Source organism: Muscardinus avellanarius, assembly GCF_963383645.1.
Source record: "Muscardinus avellanarius genome assembly, chromosome: 4".
NCBI lineage: Eukaryota > Metazoa > Chordata > Mammalia > Rodentia > Gliridae > Muscardinus > Muscardinus avellanarius.
Genome location: NC_137789.1, coordinates 1,443,355 through 1,462,836, shown reverse-complemented (window position 1 = coordinate 1,462,836; position 19,482 = coordinate 1,443,355). Strand labels below are relative to the sequence as shown.

General features: G+C 53.3%; 1 protein-coding gene across 1 annotated transcript; it reads left to right on the top strand.

Annotated features, from left to right (window-relative positions):
* Positions 1-342: 342 nt before the first annotated feature.
* On the top strand, positions 343-1,156 carry LOC308262092 (lymphocyte antigen 6E-like; the record flags this gene model as incomplete). The annotated part of the gene is made up of 3 exons (XM_080694464.1): positions 343-394; positions 687-806; positions 930-1,156. 3 exons carry the CDS (start codon positions 343-345, stop codon positions 1,154-1,156), a joined length of 399 nt encoding a protein of 132 aa, XP_080550590.1.
* Between the last annotated feature and the right edge of the window lie 18,326 nt (positions 1,157-19,482).

Genomic DNA, 19,482 nt, shown 5'->3' with positions numbered 1-19,482 from the left:
GACATCCATCTCTGGCATTCTAAGTAATGGTGCCCTCAGCTGGCCTTAGGTGAGGGCTAGAGGACGGAGGTCAACTAGCAGGTGTCCGCACTGAGGGGACAGGTTGGGGATGACGTGGAAAAGCCCTCTACGCTCAGGCTCTGCATCTGGACACTGGCGGGTCCCCGTCTGCAAAGGGCGTGTGGCCCATTGGGGAGAGTGAGGCTTCCAAGGCCTGGCCTGGCGCTGAGCTGAGTCGGGGTGCAGGCGGCAGCCAGCCGGCCGGCCCTCTAACAGATGCCTCTCCACAGGGCAGCTTCTCCAGCTTGGTGAGCCCCTGGACGGACGTCTGTCTCCACCAGCATGAGGGTCTTCTTGCCGGTGTTGCTGGCCGCCCTTCTGGGTGTGGAGCAAGGTGCGAGGCTCCGGGGGCTTCCGCAGGCTGTGCCCGCTCCCCTGCTCCCTCTGCCCCTTCTCACTGAGCAGACCCCTAGGGGACCTTCTGGGTCCTTCCCCCAGTGGAGCCGGGCACTTCTGCCCCTTACACAAGGCCTCACTGTTGTCCTCGGATGAGTGCGCTCCTAGAGGCCGGGGTCCGCTGTCGCCCCGTCTTGCCTGGCCCCAGCGGTTGCTCAGTGGCCTCCACAGACCAGTGGGCCCTAGGGCACACCGTGGCAGTGTCACCACAGCGTGTCCACCTTCTGCAGCCCACACCCTGATGTGCTTCTCCTGCACCAACCAGAACAGCAACTTCTACTGTCTGAAGCCCACCGTCTGCAGCTCCTCTGACAACTACTGTATCACGGTGTCCGCCTCCGGCGGCATTGGTGAGTGGGTGGGCGAGGAGGGGCTGCGGCCCCCTGGCCCTCTCCCGGCCCAGCCCAGGGCCTGGCCGGCTCCTGCCCGACTACTGCGCCATCTGTGAGGTGCCTCCTGTCCTCTCCATGCAGGAAACGTCGTGGACTTTGGCTACACCCTGAACAAGGGCTGCTCCCCCGTCTGCCCCGGGCCCAGCATCAATATCGGGGTGGCCTCCGTGGGCACCCATTGCTGCCAGAGCTTCCTGTGCAACTTGAGCGCGGCCAGTGGCGGCCCGCGCGCCAGCTCCCTCCTGCTGGGCCTTGGGCTCCTGCTCAGCCTGCTCTCCGCTCTGCCTCTGCTGCGGCTAGGCCCCTGACCTCCCAGACTCCCACACTGCCCCCAGCTCAGGAAGAAGAACCCAGGCCCACCCCCTCTCCTCCCCCAGAGGGGCCAATCATGTGACCTGCAGGGGTGGGTAGGGAAGGGATGAGGGTCCCTCTGAAGTTTCAGGGTCCCAAGTTTCACACCTTCAACTCTTGGGGTGGGGAGGGTGGGCTTGCCATCCCAGTGTGAGCCCCTGCGGGTGCTCTGGTGGGGAGGGAGGGAGGGGCAGGAAGAGTCCAGGCCCATAGATGTAGCCCAAAGAGCCCCAGGACATTTGGTACCCATGCTGTGCTCACTTCAGGGGTATCCTTCTGGGGACCTCCCCTGCTGGATCCAGCTGGGTCCCGCCTGCCCCCACCCTGGCGCCCTGCTGCTGTTTTGGTGCCTCAAATAAAACATTCCCACCCCTTCCTGCTGTTCCTGACTCCTTCCTATTCCTGCTCCTACTCCGCACTGGCTGCTCGAGCCGCCCTGGCTGCAAGCCCCTGTCAACAGGGTCCCGATAAGTGGAGGAAGCAGAGATTTCCAGGGCCAGAGGGCTTGGGGGTTAGGGAGAAGGGCCCCCACAAGCCACAGCTAGCTGTTTACAAGGCCCAAAAGGGAACCTGGACTGGTGCCTTACTCCCCCGCCTGAACTGGGGAGGAGTCCAGTGAGAAGCTGCCCCCCAGCAGGTCAGAGGAGCAGTTGGGCAGCAGCAGGAGTTGACACCAAAGCCTGCCTTAGGCAGGCCCAGCCCAGGGGCTTCCCATGACAGGCCGGGCGGGTCCCTGCGGGACCCACGAGCCCAGTGTGCTGCAGGTACCCGGTTGCCTGCTGTGCCCACTAGCCTGGCTGTGCTGTTAGGGCGTGGTGGGCACTGGGGGCTCTAGCAGGCCTCAGACCCGTGAACTTGTCCGTGCCGTTCAGGACTGGGGCTTTCACAGACGCACCCTGACGGCATCCAGGAGGAGCTGGCTTCTGGCAAGAGGAGGGGTCTGCCCAGGAGAGCTCTGGGCCCAGTTGCCTGCTCAACAAGCTCCAAAGGGCGGTCTCAGTGGAGCAGTCTTTGAGACCAGGTGGCAGAAACATTCTTTTTTATTCCTGGAGTATTGAGAAGCAAGAAAAGAGCCGGGTGCGGTGGCACACACTTGTAATCCCAGCATTTGGGAGGCTGAGACAGGAGGGTCGCGGTTCGCGGACAGCCTCAGCTACTTAGGCCCTTTCCAACTCAGTGAGACCCTGTATCAAAATAAAAAATAAAACATAGGGCTTGGGGTGTAGCTCAGAGGTAGAATGCCACTGGGTCCCATCCCCGGTACTGAGAAAAAAAAAGAAGCAAGAAAGCCTGGTGTGATGGTGACGCTTGTAATTCTGGTACTTGGGAGGCTCAGGCAGGAGGGGCCCAGGTTTGAGAACAGCCTCGGCAACTTAGCAAGACCCTGTAGCTTGGAGGTACGATGCCCTTGGGTTCAATCTCCAGTAAAACGTGCACACAATCAAGAGAAAGATACAAGAGTGCTGGGGTGAGGCCTCTGCCGGGAGCTCCAGACCACACCCAACCACACCATCCCGGGCCCAGGCTCTTCCAACACCTGATCTTGGTGTAGAAGGGACCCACTGTGCTGCTTACAGCAAATGCCAGGTGGCTTCATGGGAAGGACACAGCTCCCAGGTCTGGCAGGTCCCTGAGAGGTTGGACCCAAGAGCTCGGACAGTGACCAGGAGAGCACAGCCCTGCTGTTCCCAGGTGCCAATGGCTGAGGCAGGTATACGAGGATGGAGCTGAAGCCGCTTGCCCTGTGCCCTTCTGGGTTCTGGGGACCCACCCATCTGTTCCTCTGCTCTGGGGCAGAGGTCCAGGCACCCAGACCTGAGGCAGTGGTGATCCTGCCAGAGCCTGCTGCCCCTCCCTGGGGAGATGGGGACTGGGAAGGGACCTGGCTTTCCCCTGGGAGTGGGAGGAGGAGCCCAGAGGTTGAGTTTCTATTTCCTCACGTCTGAAGAGAGGGTAGGTATGCCAAGGAGGGAGGAGGAGCCAGGAGCTGATTTTCATTCCCGCAAGCCTGGAGCTATGCAGGGGAGGCCAGGGCTAAGTTTCTGTTTCCCTGAACCTGGGGGGGGGGGGGGGGATAGGGAAGGCTGAGGAGGAAGAGGGAGGAGCCCAGGGCCGAGTTTCCACATTGCACAACCCAGGTCTCTGCCTGCTCTCTGCACAGTCCTGGAGGGCCCAGACCTGGGGTGCGGTGCCAGGTGTGGGGTCACCGGCCCTGTCCACACCCACCAGGAGCTCTTCTGGTCACAACCCCAGGTTCCCAGGTGGCACCTGCACGGTTACCAGGTCTGGTCACTTGTCCCAAAAGAGGAAGACGCCGGAAGCTCCTGGCATAGCAGGGAAGGACTTTAATTTCAGTGTATCGCCCGCGGATGTGGCTCTGGAGGTGGCTGAAGTTGCCGAGCCTGGGCTGGGGCTGGACTCAGGCCTCGGGCTGCTCTTGGCCCCTTCGGCGCTGGCCTCAGAGGCGCGGACCCTCCTGGCCGCCTCTGCTCCCACCAGCAGGGCCGCCCAGCCCAGGAGGCGCTGCCTCCTCCCCCAGGTCCAGAGGGCCCTGGCCCTCTGTGACTCCGGAGGGTCCTGGCCTCTGAGCCCTTCCCAAGGCTTGTCCGACTCCCCGTATGCCATTATGAGGCGATGGCCGGCCTGGGCCTGCGGTGCCCAGCTTCCAGAGCTGCCTGAGCCCTGGACTCCTCCCCATGGCCCAGGAGCCGCCCCTCCCTCTGCCTCTGTGCCAGCCCCCAGGGCAAGTGCCTGTGGGAGGAGGGGGTGCCGCCTGCCCGACCACCCAGGCTGCTCCTGGGCTGGGGGTCCATGGCAGAAGGCTGAGCTCCCGCTGGGAGTTTGCTGGGACCCCTGGAGGCCACGCGCCCCACACCAGGCTTAGTGTCCCCTAGTGCTGCATCTCGGGCAGCAGCTCATGTCCAGCCCCCGGGGAAGGGGAAGGGCTGGGGACAGAGTCCCCGTGCTGTGAGCTCCGGGGCCACGAGGCCCTCAGATCAAGGAGTCACATCACGTCCACTTGTCTTTCTACAGTGTGGCAGGTTCATTCAGCACTCCAGAGCTAGAGCACGCAGGAAGGTATTAGGACATTGTCCAGGTAAAGCTGAGGAAGTCCTTAGCTCGGATGCTGGGCGGACGCTTTGCCAAGGCCAATTAGCAAGTGAGTGAGCATCAGACAGTGCGCGTCACACTAGCAGACCTAGCCGTTCAGGTCCAACTCGTATATTAAGCAATATACAAGGCCTAAAACTCAGCACTTCAAATAATCAGCAAATAGCACAGCGCAAACAAGCAGGGGGTCCTTGGCTTCTGTGGCAGAAAAGAACTTCAACAAGTGCCAGTCAGAGACAAAGACAGAAGTTTACTTAGGAAAGCGAAAGGGGCATTGAAGGGCAAACACAGGCCACCGGAGAGGGAGCGACGGGCCTTCACGGTCCTTGTGGTATAAGGTGTTGTGTGGTAACCAGGTCAGAATGACTGTCCAAAGCCAATTGTCCGAAAAGCCACACTTTATTAACAGGTTCGAACCTGGGCCCAAGCACCTCTGCTCAGCACATAATGACAGGGGCCCCGTCTTTTGTTAACCCCTCCTTATACAGCATCTTGTTACAAGGTCATTAGTCATTATCTCAGCCTGGACATTCTTGATATTTACAACTTGTAGACTTGAAAAGCAACCATAAAGCACACCACTGACCTGGGAACGGGGTCCCTCCTCTTATGGTATGTTTACCCAGATGTTGAGGACTGAGATAACGGGGATGTGTGAGCCGGGCTGCCGCTTTCATCTCATCTCTCCCAAGGACAGCCGGGGTTTCTTGCCCGGACTGTCTTTTAACTGTTAATTAAATAGAGGAAATGAGGGAGAGCAGGCTTGAGAACGGTATTTTTAACTAAGCTATAATATCCTAGGCATTTTTGAAATTTATAACTTCTATGTTTAAATTGCCATAGATGTTCAGGGGTAGCAGGGGCTCACAGAAGAGGAGAGGAGGGTCTCTTATCTATGGAATGTTTGTTCAGACACAAGGGCAGTGGAGCTGGCTCTGGGCTGGCGCTTCCTTACTCCCATCCGGTGCCCGGTTCTTCTCTTAAAACTGTTAAGAGGAAGACAGGCTTTAAGACAAAGTCAGCATTATTGGGTTAAAAACTCTATTGAAGGTACACTAATTATTGGTCCCATCTTTACACATCTATACTATTAATTCAGACTAAAACCTAAGCATTTGATTAAAAGCATATCATAACATTTCTTTATTTTAGAGTAGCTTATACCGACTGTTTTAAGATAACAGGGGCCTGGGGCAGAGGATCCCTTATCGGAGGTATGCAGTCCGGACACAGGCGATTGTTAAAACTTTAAGCCTTAATACCTAACTTAAAACAAAACACTTGAAGTAGGGCACAACAAGGGTGGCGGGGGCCCGGGTGGCACGAGGTAGCTGGTCTCCTTTGAATCTTTAGTTCTCCCCATTTCACTAGTGCGTGCTGGCCGATGCCTGGGCAATTGGTGAAATTGGGATTTTTTGTTGGCCAAGGCCCCCAGGATGTTCAGGTGTAAAGATAAGCCCCCGTGATTGAAAAGTGTAGACCCTGAGGAGTTTTACCTAAGAAAAGGGACAGGCGGGTGGCCATTATGATGAAAGGGTGCTCCGGAGGCTTTTGCCTATGAAGGAGTGCCACTGTAAGGTGGACTTAAAGATTATGAAGTGTCTGGACTTCAGAACTGTGTTTTCCCTTCCCAACTTGTCTCCTTTCTAGTATTTGATTTCGCCTCCAGTCTCAGGAGTGGGGAGCCGGGAGCACCAGTGGGACACTTGATTCCTCAGTGTCCCACTCCATCAGGAGAGGAGCAGGACCGGAGCAGTGGCTGGTCGGAGTCACACACGGGCAGGCTGTCCTGGCTTGAGCAAAACTCAGCACACTGCTTGGAAGAAGGCCGGGGTCTTTCTCCGGCTCCCTGGGCATTTCCCAGTGCCCCTGGCAGGCCCATGCAGGCTTACTGTACCCGCCAGACTCCTCCCACCAGTTCAGATGTGTTGATGACCTAAGCCCCTCCAAGGTGAGAAGGCGGTTTCTTTTTCTTTTCTTTTCTTTTTTTTTTTTTTTTTTTCTCGGAACTGGGGATGGAACCCAGGGGCATTCTACCTTCGCGCTACAACCCCAGTCCTATCTTTATTCTTTATTTTGAAACAGGGTCTCACTGAATTCCAAAGGGCTTCACTAAGCAGTAGCTGAGGCTGTCCTCGAACCACGATCCTCCCATCTCAGCCTCCCAAATGCTGGGATTACAAGTGTGCGCTACCACACCTGGCTGAGAAGGCGTTTTTCTGACCCCAGTGTCTGTTACCAACTGCAGCACAGAGGTGCTGGTGTGAACCACGGGCCGACAGGTCCAGGCAATTTTCTGATACTATATGCTGGCATGCCCAGACAAGCTGTGAGTTCTCGTCTGAGCTATATGCTGGCATGTTAAAACAGGTTATTTATGAATTCCTAAAAATTGTTTTTCTAATCCATGCTCTATACACCTTGGCTGGAAGCCTCTGGCATCCAGGGCCATCAGGGGAAAGACCGTGTGTGTGTGTGGGGGGGGGGGGTGCACAGCTCTGCCAGAAGCTGCGGTGGGGACTCTGAGTTGTGGATCATGGCCACATGTGGGCTGGTGGGTGGGCAGCGCTATCTTCATTCCCCTCATTTATGACCCGGGGCAGGAGGCTCAGAAGGCCCAGAGGAGGGTAGACCCCAGGCTGGCAGAGCCCCTCTCCAGGGACCACCCCATCCGCCCTTCACTTCCATGGCAGGTCAGAGGCACTTTCTCTGCCTTGGTTTCTCCCCAAGGGAGGAAAGGACCCCAGGGACAATGGAGGGCCCCAGCAATACAGCTGACAGGCCCCAGGATCACCTTTAGGGAGCCCCGGAGGCCCCTGGGGACAGGGTGCCGCAGCGGGAGCAGGCCCTGTGCTGGGCCCCTTGTGAGCCCAGGGTCACTCAGATGGCAGTCCCAGGTCTATCTCAGCTGAGTTTCCACAAGGCAAGGCCCCTGGGGCGCTGTCCTGGGAGAGTCCCCACCCACAGCTCCTTGCTCCGAATCTGGGTCACTCGGGATGGACCGGAGCGGGTCCATCACTCAGCGATGGCAGAGGATGGTCTTCAGCCCTTGTGTGGTGGAGGGCGGGGCAGCACAGCACGTCCAGACCCTGTGGGCAGACGCAGGTCAGGGGTCAGGTGGAAGGAAGGCAGGGAGGCTGGCCCTCCTGCTTGGAGGCCCCTCAGTGGGCTCCTGGCACCGTCATTCCTGCCGGCCCCCCACGGAGTGCTCTGTCAGGGCCTGGCTGCGACCTCCATGGCCTGTGGGACATGGGGTGCTGTGGGGAGAGGGGCTCCAGCCCGGGAGTGCCAGGTAAGGCCTTGTGCCCAGCATGCAACCTCCCTCTCCAGCCCAAGCACCCATTGACCTGGAGCCCATCCCTGTCCTTGTCCCGAGCAGGTGGGACTGCTGAGGGTTCCTGGGGAGCAGAAAGCTCACGCTAGAAATTTCCTCATCGTTCAGCCGGGCGTGGTGGGCACGCTTGTAACCCCAGCATTCGGGAGGCTGAGACAGGAGGATCACGGTTCGCGGACAGCCTCAGCTACTTAGTGAGGCCCTCTGCAACTCAGTAAGACCCGGTTTCAAAATAAAGAATAAAAAATAGGGCAGGGGGTGTAGCTCGGAGATCAAATGTCCCCGGGTTCCATCCCCAGACCCGCAAAAAAAAAAAAAAAAAGAAACTTCCTTATTGTTTTATGGCCCTCCTAGGGTGGCACAGTGTTGCCCAGGCCAGCCAAGAGGGCCCTCAGACCTAGGGTACTGGGTGGGGCCCCATATCTTATCCTGTGCCCTGGAGTTGGTCTCAGGGACGGAGGGCCCAACTCAGTTCCTCCCCAGTGAGACCCACACGGGGCCTTCCTGTCAGCTCCCCAGCCGGCCCCTGGCTGAGGACGCCCTGCCTCTTCCCAGGGCCCCACCCTTCCGGAGGAGGGGGCTGGTGAGGGCGGTGCTGCCTCTTCCTCCAGCTCCAGCCTTCCTCCCAGCCCTGGGCCTGTGAGGGCGGTGGTCCCTGTCAGGCCTGGAGGACACCTTTGAACAAGAGAGGAGACTGAAGGCGGGGAGGGCCAGGAGGGCCCCGGAGACTTGCGCCCTTCCGACCAGGCTTCCCCCGCCTCTGATCCAGCTGCAGCCTCCAACACCCCCTGGAAGACGGAGTGGTGCATACCTGTAGTGCCAGCACTTGGGAGGATGAGACAGGAGGGTTGTAGGCTCAAGGGCAGCTTCAGCAACATAGGGAAAACCTGTTTCCAAATGAAAAAGTTTTAAAAAGGACTGGGGGTATAACTTGGAGGTAGAATGCTCCTGGGTTCTCTTCCCAGCAAAACATACACACACATACACACACTCACACACTCACACACTCACACACTGCCTGGGAGGGCTTGGCCCCTGCACTGCAGGAGCACATCGAGGACCCTGCCTGGCTCAGCCCCTTGGTACTTAGCCAGAAAGGTGTGATTTGAGCCACCCCCACACTTCTGCCCCACCCCCAGGGAGTGGAGCCCAGAGGCCCACAGCTTTCTAGGGGAAGAGCACAGAGGGGTCAGTGAAGGAGGATAGCCTCTGGTACCCGAACTCTAGAACACAGCAGGAGTGCCGCTCGGGGGTCCCAGGCCAGGCAGCCCGCACGGGGGTGGGCGTTCTCCTGCTGAGCTCACCCCGCAGCACCCCGCAGCAGGTTGATTACAGGGCTCCACCCAGGCCAGCCACCTCTATCCAGCTCCCTGTGTGGAGGACTCGGCCCGGCAGGGGACGGGGCACCCACTCCCAGGTGTGGGGCCGCTTGGGTACTCCCGCTAGGACACACAGATCTGTCCTGGTCATGCCCAACCCAGCCCAGTCCCGCTAATCAGTGCCCCCACCCAGCCCCACTCAGACCCACACCCGGTTCTCCTGGGACACTCAGGAACCCGGGTGGCAAGCGGCAGGGCCCATGGCTCTGAGGCAGACTTAAAGAAGCAGGCATCCCCGGGAGTGTGCACTTGAAGGTCCTGGGCCCAGAGAGGGTGGGTCCGAGCAGGGACCCTAAGTCCAGTGAGGCCTCACCATGGCGGAGTCCCAGACAAGGCCAGCCCAGCCCTGCCCGCCCACACCTTCCCCCTAATCTCAGGACCAAAAGCTGCATCAGGATTCCTGTATCCTGAGGCTCGGGAGGAGATGCCTGTCATGCACTGGGACAGCAGAGGGGCTGGGTGGGCCTAGGAAAGGCCATCACAGCAGGACCCGGAGGAGGACCAACCCACCCCGCCAACCAGGGCCCCACTTCGCAGAGGTCCTCCTGGGCCAACCAGTTGCACGATGAGGGAGGAGGGCTTCTGCGCAGGGGAGGAGGTGCTGTTCCTCGGGAGGTGGGGGGCTTCAGCAGGTGCAGGGGCAGCTCATCAGCTCAGCATGGTACCCAAGTCTGGGGCCCTGGACAGCTGGCCAGGTGATCAGAAAAGAGCCAGCGTGCTACCTCCGAGTAAGGGACACTGAGGTGGGAGGAGCTAGCCGGAAAACCAGAGGTGTAGCAGGAAAGGGAGCAGGTGTCCGGGGACTTAGGCTCAGTCTGCCAAGATCCACATGGTTTTCACCTAAGCAAGGGGCACAGAGCCAGGTGTGGTTGGCGCGCCTGTAGTCAGTATGTGAAAGGTTGAGACAGGAGGGTGGCGGGCTGAAGACCAGCCTCTGCTCCTTACCGAAACTCTCAGCAACTTAGCCAGACCCTATTTCAAAACAAAAAATAGAATAGGGCTGGAGGTGTAGCTCAGAGGTGAAATGTCCCTGAGTTCAATCCCCAGTACCACAGGAAGAAGGAAGGAAGGAAGGAAGGAAGGAAGGAAGGAAGGAAGGAAGGAAGGGAGGAAGGGAGGAAGGGAGGAAGGGAGGGAGGGAGGGAGGAAGGGGAAGAAAGAACGACTCCAGTGTGGCAGTACACACTTGTAGTCCCACTGCAAGGGAGGCTGAGACAGGAGGACAGAATGCTCAAGGATGGCCTCACCAACTTAATGAGGTCTGCTGGTTTCAACCCTCAGCATAGGGAGGGAGGGTGGGCAAGGACCTGGGCTTAACTCCTGCCGCACACAGGCATATGTCAAAATGCTCCTGTCGGCTTCTGGGAAGATGGCGACCAAGAAAAGCAGCGTTTACGAGTCCTGCTAACACTCAATCTCTGTTGCCACAAAATCAGCACTTTTCATAGCCAGAAAACACCATCAGTAGAGAAATAAAAAATGTAAACACAAGGGACAGAGAAAAAAAAGACCAGAAGAACAACCAGAGACCAGAAATCAAGCCCGCAATGCAGCGGCAGAGCCGTGCCAGCGCCATCTTCCCTCACAGCACCAGGCTCCAGAGAGGAAAGGTAAGCAAGGAGCTGAAGTGAGCGGCTGTAGATCATTCGAGTATAATTCAGCAGTTCTTTCAGTGCAATGAATGTCTAAAACTCCCAGTGGCCAAGCTCATCACGCCTTCCAGGGACTCAGAACAGAGCTCAAAACCAGAAAAGAAATACGCCAGCATCACAGCCAACGGCATGGCAGGGGCGCCATATTGCCAGCAGCGCCAGCCTCATGGCCGAGGGCGTGACAGCAGCGCCATATTGCCAGCAGCTCCATACTCACGGCTGAGGGCATGGCAGTGGCACCATATTGCCAGCAGTGACAGCGAGTTCACCGCACCCCGCCACAGCTCCAGATCTGCGTGCACAATAACCATGAGTGAAATTGCGGCCCCTAAAGGAGAATCCAAGTACTGCACCCACAGGGACTTGCGCAGCTTTGACAATCTCCCTGGGTCTGCAGTCCAACCCAGTGAAGGAGTAGTGGTGGCAGAGATACCACACCCTAGTCGCAGCTCCCCGTGGGAAAACACCCAGCCCAGCACCCCCATGGTCTCACGCAGCCTCGGTTAACTTCCTGGGTATGAGACTTTGCGATACAACCCTGTAAGTAGTGGTGACTGAGATTACCACAGACTTGAGATACAGAGCACCCTAAGTGAAGTCGTAGTGACCCAGGGAAGGCACAAAATTCTGAAATCATGGGAAAGAGGAACAACAATAGAGCAATGAATGCCCACAACCCCATATTATCAGAACCTGATAACACAGAAATTCAGAGATCTCCAGAAGATCAAATCAGGAATATAACTGTAGAAATAATACAGGACTTTCTAAAAGAATTTAGAGAGAGTCTAAAAGAAATAAAGGAAGCAATCATTGAGGTAAAGGCCTCAATTCAAAGTATAAACAATCAATTAGACCACATGGAGAATAGAATCTCACTCCTAGAAGATGATCACTCCAAAAACGAACACATAATTTATAACTTAGAAAAAAAAAACAGACAGCAGGAATCTGACATTGAAGAAATATGGGCCCATTTTAAGAGAGCTAACCTAAGAATAATTGGAATAGAGGAGGGAAAAGAAGGTGAAACCGAAGGGATCAATAATCTCTTCAAAGAAATAATAGCAGAAAATTTTCCAAACATAGAGCAAGAGGTTGATACACAGGTCCAGGAAACTTATAGAACTCCCTTTAGACAGGATCAGAGAAGAGGATCCCCACGCCACATAATTGTCAAAATGACCAATGTGGAAGCCAAGCAGAGAATCTTAAAGGCAACAAAAACAAAAGGCCAAGTGACATTCGGAGGCAAACCAATTAGAATCACTCCAGACTTCCCAAACCAAGTCATGAGAGCCAGAAGGGCTTGGAGTCACATATTCCAAACTCTGAAAGAAAACAACTTCCAGCCAAAAATTTCCTACCCAGCAAAACTTTCTATCAAATTAGATGGGGAAATAAGAAACTTCCATGATAAACAGAAACTCAAGGAATTTATGTCTTCAAAACCAGCACTAGAGAAAATACTCAAAGAGAAATAGGTAATACACACCAGAACCAGAGAAACAAGATTTTCCATCCAGCAGACAACTAAGCAAAGAAGAATATATTCATGTGTTTATAGGTTAAAATCTTTGGAGATTCATTAGTTATTTCAGTCTTTTACCTATTTCTAAATTATATTTCTAATTTGTATTGTTTGCTTTTACTGTTGCTAATTTTTAGGATCTCTATTTGGAATATTAATATACCTTCAGATATAGCATTTGGAAATATTTTATCCCATTCTATCAGTAACTTTTAACTCTGTTTACATTGTCTTTGGATGTACAATTTTTTTTATTTTTTAGGAAGTTTGTTTATTCTTTTGTTGCCTGTGCCTTTGAAATCATATCCAAGAAATCACTGCCAATTTCAATGTTGTGAAGTGTTATGACCCAGGTTTTCTTCTAAAAGTTTATAGTCTTAAGACTTACATTTAGGCATTTTATCTGAGTTAATATTTGTATATGGTGTTAGGTAAGGGTCCAATTTTATTCTTTTTCATGTAATTATTATTTTTCAACAATATTTAGTGAAAAGATTATTATTTCCTTCACCAAATGTTCTTGGAAACTTTGTCAAAATAACTTGACCATATATGGAAGAATTTATTTCTAGGCTTTTTTATTTTACTCCACTGGTTTATATATCTGCCTTTATAGCAGTACTACACTGTTTCAATTATTGTAGCTCTGTAAGGTTTGAAATCAGAAAATGTACATCTTCTAGCTTTGTTCTTTTTCGAGATTGTTTTGGGTATTTAGAGTTCATATTTCATGTTAGGATAGATTTTTTCTGAAAAAAAAATGTATGATAGTTTTACCTTAAAAAAAAGAAAAAAAATATCTTTGGTAAGAAAGAAAGCAAAAAGAAATAACTGAAATGTTATCTCTATGTGATCAAAAGTTTGATATCAGACAAATGAATCTGTTATGTGAGATTATCATTGTTAATTTTGAATAAATTGCTATAATACTTGATGTCAACCACTAAGCCAAGCATGGGAAGGAGGGATGAGGAGGGAATGGGGTGAAGGTTGGGTAGGGCTAACTGGGCGATGTGTGCATGTATGTCTACACAAGTTTTCATCCCATTATGATGTATGAATACAGTGCCCCAATTTTAAAAAAAAATGCTCTGAGCTGTGGAGAGGGCAATCCTGCACACAGGGCTGGCTCCAGGTCCTGATATAGAAGTGAGCCCAGACAGACGTTCCTTCTTCAGAGTGTCCTTATGAAGGCGGAGGATAGCCCTTTTCTTGTATTAGAGATGCCTCTGTGTCTCCTGAGCATGAACTGACACTTTGTTTAAATGTCTCTAGAAAAGAAGCTTCTGTGAGGGGACTGGCAGGAGCAGAGAAGTAGTGGAAATGGCGCTCTCTGCTGTTCTCTTCAGCTGCCTCATGACTAACTAAATAAATAATACATAAATAAACAAGCTCAGTTTTATTTTTGACTCAGAGTCTACACGGGAGGACAGGATTAAGTCCAAATTGTCCGACTCCTGTGACGGGCTGTTTCCTAGTAACCCCCCACTCCTGGAACAAACCTGGGTGCCAGCCCAGGAATGGCCGGCCCTTTGTCCCCGCCTGGGGCCTCTGCTGGTGCAGGGCCCCTGTTCCCAGAGAGAGGTGCTCCCACCACAGGAAACTGCAGGGTCTCTGAGCTGGAATTGAAGGGTCACCTTGCCTCTCTGGGCTCCTGCTGCTTCCAAAACAATAGGCCGAGACAGGGACCATGTCCCCCGGTGGGGCTGCTGAGTCTGGCTCCTAACAGGAGCCTGTGTGCCCTTGGGGCAGAGAGGGCTCTGGGCCCGGGCTCCCCAGGGCGCCGTCCTCCGCCACCCTCTAGGTGGCAGCGTCTCCTCACTCCCTGGGCTCTGTTCTGAGCGCCTTTCCATGGACAGTCTTGCTAGATCAGTGGCCTCCTTTTATCTTAACCAAACCTCTCTACAAATCTCTCTCCAATATGACCATATTCGAGGCCCTGGGGAAGCAGCTTCAACATACAAGTATTTTGCGGAGGACAAAATGCAGCCATAACAAACAACTATGGTTTTCTTGAATCGCATGTTTTTTGTTTTGTTCTGTTTTGTGGTGCTGGGGATGGAACCCAGCGCATTCTACCTGTGAGCTACACTGCCAGCCTGATTCTCTTCTTTTATTTTGAAACAGGGTCTCACCAACTTGTGGAGGACCTAAGTTGCTGAGGCTGGCCACAAACTTGTGATCCTCCTGTCTCAGCCTTTCATATATTTTTATATGTTAAGCTTTCTCCTCTACCTTATTATTTTATATAAGGATGGATGTTGAAAACTAACAAAGTGTGTGTGTGTGTGTGTGTGTGTGTGTGTGTGTGTGTGTGTGTGTGTTTCCTGGGGATAGAACTGAGGAGATAGAAAGAAAATAGGCAGATAGGGAAAAGGCCTCGGTAGAAAAAAGTTATTAATTTCCTGAGTTTCCTGAGGGGCAACAAATGCCTGAAATTCCAAAGGCTCAGAGATAAGAAGGCCAGAGCTTCACAAAGCCATCTGTTTACTAATCAACAAACCCACGAGCAAGGAGCAAGCCTGGCATTCCTGAAAGGAGACTTGCAAATACCCTATGCAAATCCTGAGAGCTGCTTCCCAGAATTCCCAAAGTCACCCTAACCAAAAGCGGACTTGCAAGCGGTGGACAATGACCCTTGGGGATCAGCAAATTGGGGACTTTCCCTCTCGGGACTCCCTCCCCTTTTGGGGAGCTGTTCTCTCTCTCGCAGGTCGCAGGTCATGTTGGCCCTGAGAGAAGGCAGAGTGCATCTGAGGGCACGTGGCTCGGGCGACTCTCGAGTAGTGACCTGAAGCCTGCACCTGAAGGCAATTCGGCTTGGGCTACTCTCGAGTATTGTCCTGAAGGCAGCTGCTGGACCCAGAGTTCCAGCCCCTTTGGGGGTGTTCAGCCACCCTTGCCCCATTCCCTGCTGCTTCCAATAAACCTTTTACTCCCCTTCCTGAGGTCTGCAGGTGTTATTCGCTCACCGTAGACAAGAAACGCCCCGTTCAGAATCACCTAAGGGAGTGCTCTACCACTGAACTATACTCCCAGCCCTCTTTTAAAAATTATTATTATTGTTTTGAAGCAGGGTCTCACTAAGTTACCACACATTAGCCTGGAACCTACCATCCTCCTGCCTCAGCCTCCCAAGTACTAGGATCACAGAGGGGCACTACCACACCTAGCAGAATTTAGTCTTTGAGTCAAAAGTATGCACCCAGGACAGGTTGACTTCCGTTCGCCCAAAAGCGGCTGCTGTGCTGATCCGGCTTGTTGGGGAAGGGTTACTTGTGTTCTAAGCAGTGTGGGACAACAGGTCTAATACAGACTTTGGGGGCTGAGTGACTGTGGGAAGGGCGGCATCCTGGGGGCCAGGGAAGCCGCCCCTACAGTGACCCAGCAGCCCGCAGACCAACAGGGCCCAGTGCTGCTTCGCAGCAGTTACTGGGGGCTCCAGGATGAGGGCTGGGGTGGGGTTCTTAGGGCAGTAAATCTATCCTGTAACATTGTAACACTGGCTACTTGACTGAACATCAGTAAAACCCCACAGGTAACACCAGGGCAGCTAAGAGAGGAGGGCTTGTGTTGTCCACAGTGGGTCGGTTTGGGTCTGACAGCTGCAACAAACCCAGCTAATGCACCTGTTGGTGACGGCAGAGCCCCTGATCAACAGGCGCCGCAGGAACTGTCTGTGCTGTCTGCTCAGGTTTCTGGAAATCTGAAACTGTTCTACAAAAATAATGTCAATGAAAAATAATAATAATAAATAAGTTTTCCTAGCAGCTGCTCAAACACCACGCAGGGTGTCCCCAAGAGCTGCGGCCTGTACAAGCCCCTGCCTCAGTCCTGGGGTGTCAGCCCCACCTGAGCGCCCCTTGGAAAACTATGTGGGAGCCATTCAGAGAGAAGAGAGCAAGTGGGTACTGCGGCAGCCACATAACCCAGAATCCCCTAGGAGGTGCCGCAGCGCCAGCCTTCCTCTGCCCGCATTTCAGAGGCCGCGGCTTCTCTCCACTGGTGTTGATCTGGTCCGCATGGTGTAGGCATCCTGCCAGTGCCCATTCTGGCTCTCTGGCCTGTGAAGGGGGCCCGGCCGCGGCGGCCTGCGGTGCGTGTGTCTCCTGCTGACTTTACGGTTCTTCTCTCACCCCCAGTTCCAGAAATTTAATAAGTTTTGCTTTACTGATTTTTTTTTTTTTGTGTGTGTGTGTGTGGTACTGGGGGTGAAACTCAGAGGCTTTCTACCTCCGGGCTATACTCTCAGGCCCATTTTTATATTTTATTTGGAAAGAGGGTCTCACTAAGTTGCCGAGAGCCTCACTAAGTAACTGAGGCTGGCTTCAAACCTGCGCGATCCTCCTGTCTCAGCCTCCCAAGTGCGGGGATTACAAGCGTGCGCCACCACGCCCAGCCTGCTTTACTGATTTATAATTCACTGCCTCGATAAAGTTCATGGAAGCTGCAGATTAACGTCTCTCGTGAGCTTTAGAAATTTCTTGGTTATTATCTGTCGAGAAAATATTGTGTCTGCTCCATCATCCCCTCCCCTGTCCTGGGATTCCAACTACACATATTAAGTGTTGTATCATTGCCACGAGACTCCTGCTTTTCACCCTCCCCCTCTCTCTCTCTCCTCTCTCTCTCTCCCTTTCTCTCCCTCTCTCTCTCCCTCTCTCCCTCTCTCTCTCCCTCTCTCTCCCTCTCTCTCCCTCTCTCCCTCTCTCTCTTCCCTCTTTCTCTCTCTCCTCTTTCTCTCTCACTCTCTCCCCTCCCCCTCCTCTCTCCCCCCTTCTCTCCCTCTCTCTCTCTCTCCTCCTTCTCTGTGTTTAATTTAGTTCTACACCTGTGATTTAACTGGGTAAATTCTACTGACTTCTCTTCAACTTCACCAATCTTTTTTGCCGCTTTGGGTTTGATCTACTATTAAGCCATTCAATAAGGTATTTTGTTTGTTTGTTTTGCACTGGGAATTGAAACCAAGGGTGTTTGGCCTTAAACTTCTGACCCTCCTACTTCAGCCTCCTGAGTGTCTGGGGCTACAGATATGTGCTACTCTGCCCAGCTCAATAAGCACTTAATTTCAGCACTGTGTTAATTAGCTCTGCTATAAGCACTTTCTTTTGTTGGTTTTTTTTTATTATTTTATTTTCCTTTTTATGTAATGGAGATTAAGCCCAGGGACATTCTACCTCCCAGCTACACCTCCAACCATATTTTTATTTTTTATTTGGAAACAGGGTCTCACTAAATTGCAAGGGCCTCACTAAGTTGCTAAGCCTGGCCTTGAACCTGTGGCCTTCCTGTCTCAGCCTCCCCAGTACTGGAATTACAGGCATGAACCAATACAGCTGGTTTAAGCACTTATTTTATTATTATTATTATTTATTTTTTTTTGCAGTACTGACAATGGAACCCAGGGGCGTTCTGCCTCCAAACTATACTCCCTGCCCTATTTTTTAGTCTTCTTATTTTTGACACAGGGTCTCACTGAGTTGAGGAGGGCCTCACTAAGTAGCTGAGGCTGTCTGCGAACCCAGATCCTCTGGTTTCAGCCTCTCAAATGCTGGGATCACAAGCGTGTGCCACCATGTCCGGCATCAAGCATTTATTCTCATGGTTTCCATTTCTCTGTTGAAATTCCTGAGTTTTCCTCCATTTTTTAGTCTTTCCCCCCATTCTTTTTGATTTGTCTGATCATCCCAGTGCCTGGCTTAGCTGCGGGTCTGTTTCTATCACTCACCTCTTCTTTTGGTTGAACCCACACTCCCATTTGCTTACACATTTAGCAGTGTGCCAGAAATGCATTCTGAGCCAGGCATGGTGGTGCATACCTGATCCCAGTACTTGGGAGGCTGAGACAGGAGGATCACGGGTTTGCAGCCAGCCTCAGAAGATTAGTAAGACTCTCAACAACTTAGTGAGAGCCTTTTTCAAACTAAAAAATAAAATAGGTTCAGAGATGTAGTTCGGAGGTAGTTCAATCCCCAGGGGAAAAAAGAAACAAGAAAGGGCAGTCTGCTCAGCAGGCCTTGCCACAGGCAGCCCAAGCCGCCTGCCCCAGCCCCAGTCCCTGTTCCCTCTCCTGGTCGGCTGAGGCCCGTGGATGTGCGCCCCAGAGCATTAGAAGGCACTGCAGATTTCTGCAGGAGACTCGGGAGTTTTGCAGTGATGATGGAAGGCCTCAGGCTGCTTCCCACGAGCACTGCTTCCCACGAGCCGCCTGGACATGAAAGCCGAAGCCGTGTGTTTTCATCCACACGTGGACTCTGTGTTCCTACGTGGTGTGCAGAGACCCGCCTGGGCCGGGGTCTGGCCACACGCTTCCCCTGTGTTTACTGCTCACTCCCCCAGCTGTGTTCCTCCGGCCCTCCTGGAGTGCTGAGAGCAGATCCTGCGCCTCGGCCCTGGGGCCAGCACCACTCTCCCTCCCACTTGACCCGAGAACCCGGACTGGCTCCACACACCCGCCTCTCCTACTTGCCTCTGTAAGTGGCGGGCCAGAGCCCCTCAGGAACAGCCTTTCGGTTTGGGTTTAGAATGGCACAAGGCAGGCAGGGGGCAGGGCTGGGCCGCTGAGGAAGGCCCTGGGTGCGGTTGCCCCTCTCTTGCTCTTGCGGTGTAAGAGGGGCCTTCCTGCTCTTGTTCTCCCTGCCTCCTGCTGCAGCAACCTGCGCTCCGCAGACTTCACCCTCTAAAACCTTCAGGACTGTGAGCAGACACATCTCCCCTCCTCTGAGTTGGGGCATCAGGTGTTTGGGGTCACAGGGGCGAGAATGCTGACTAGACAGATGGGTAGGATTTAAGTCCTCATGGTTTGATTCTCAGCCTCGTTAAGTCGTATAGGCTGGCCACAAACCTGCGATCCTCCTGCCTCAGCCTCCCAAGTACTGGGGTTACAAGTGCGCACCACCACACCCGGGCTTCCACTTTTTATTTCTTGACCCAGGGCTTATCATCGTTTTCAGTCTTTTGATATGTGTGGCCATGTCATTTGCACTTTTTGTTATGAACAAACAGTCAGAGGGTCAGAGAGCCCAGGGTCAGAAAGTACTGTCAGTGTAGGGAACGTGCCAGCTCGAACATGATAGCAATCTAAACATAAGACAAAGCTGACGTGCTGACTGTGCTGACCGGTCAGTTCAAGGTCGCCCTGGTGTCAGATTGAGCCTGAGGGAGTCAACTCAGCCACAGCGATACTATTAAACTTGAAATTTAAATGAACCCTCTGAACCTCCAGGACTGTGAGCACAGCTGTTAGGTGCTAGAGATGATATCAGGGATATCAGAA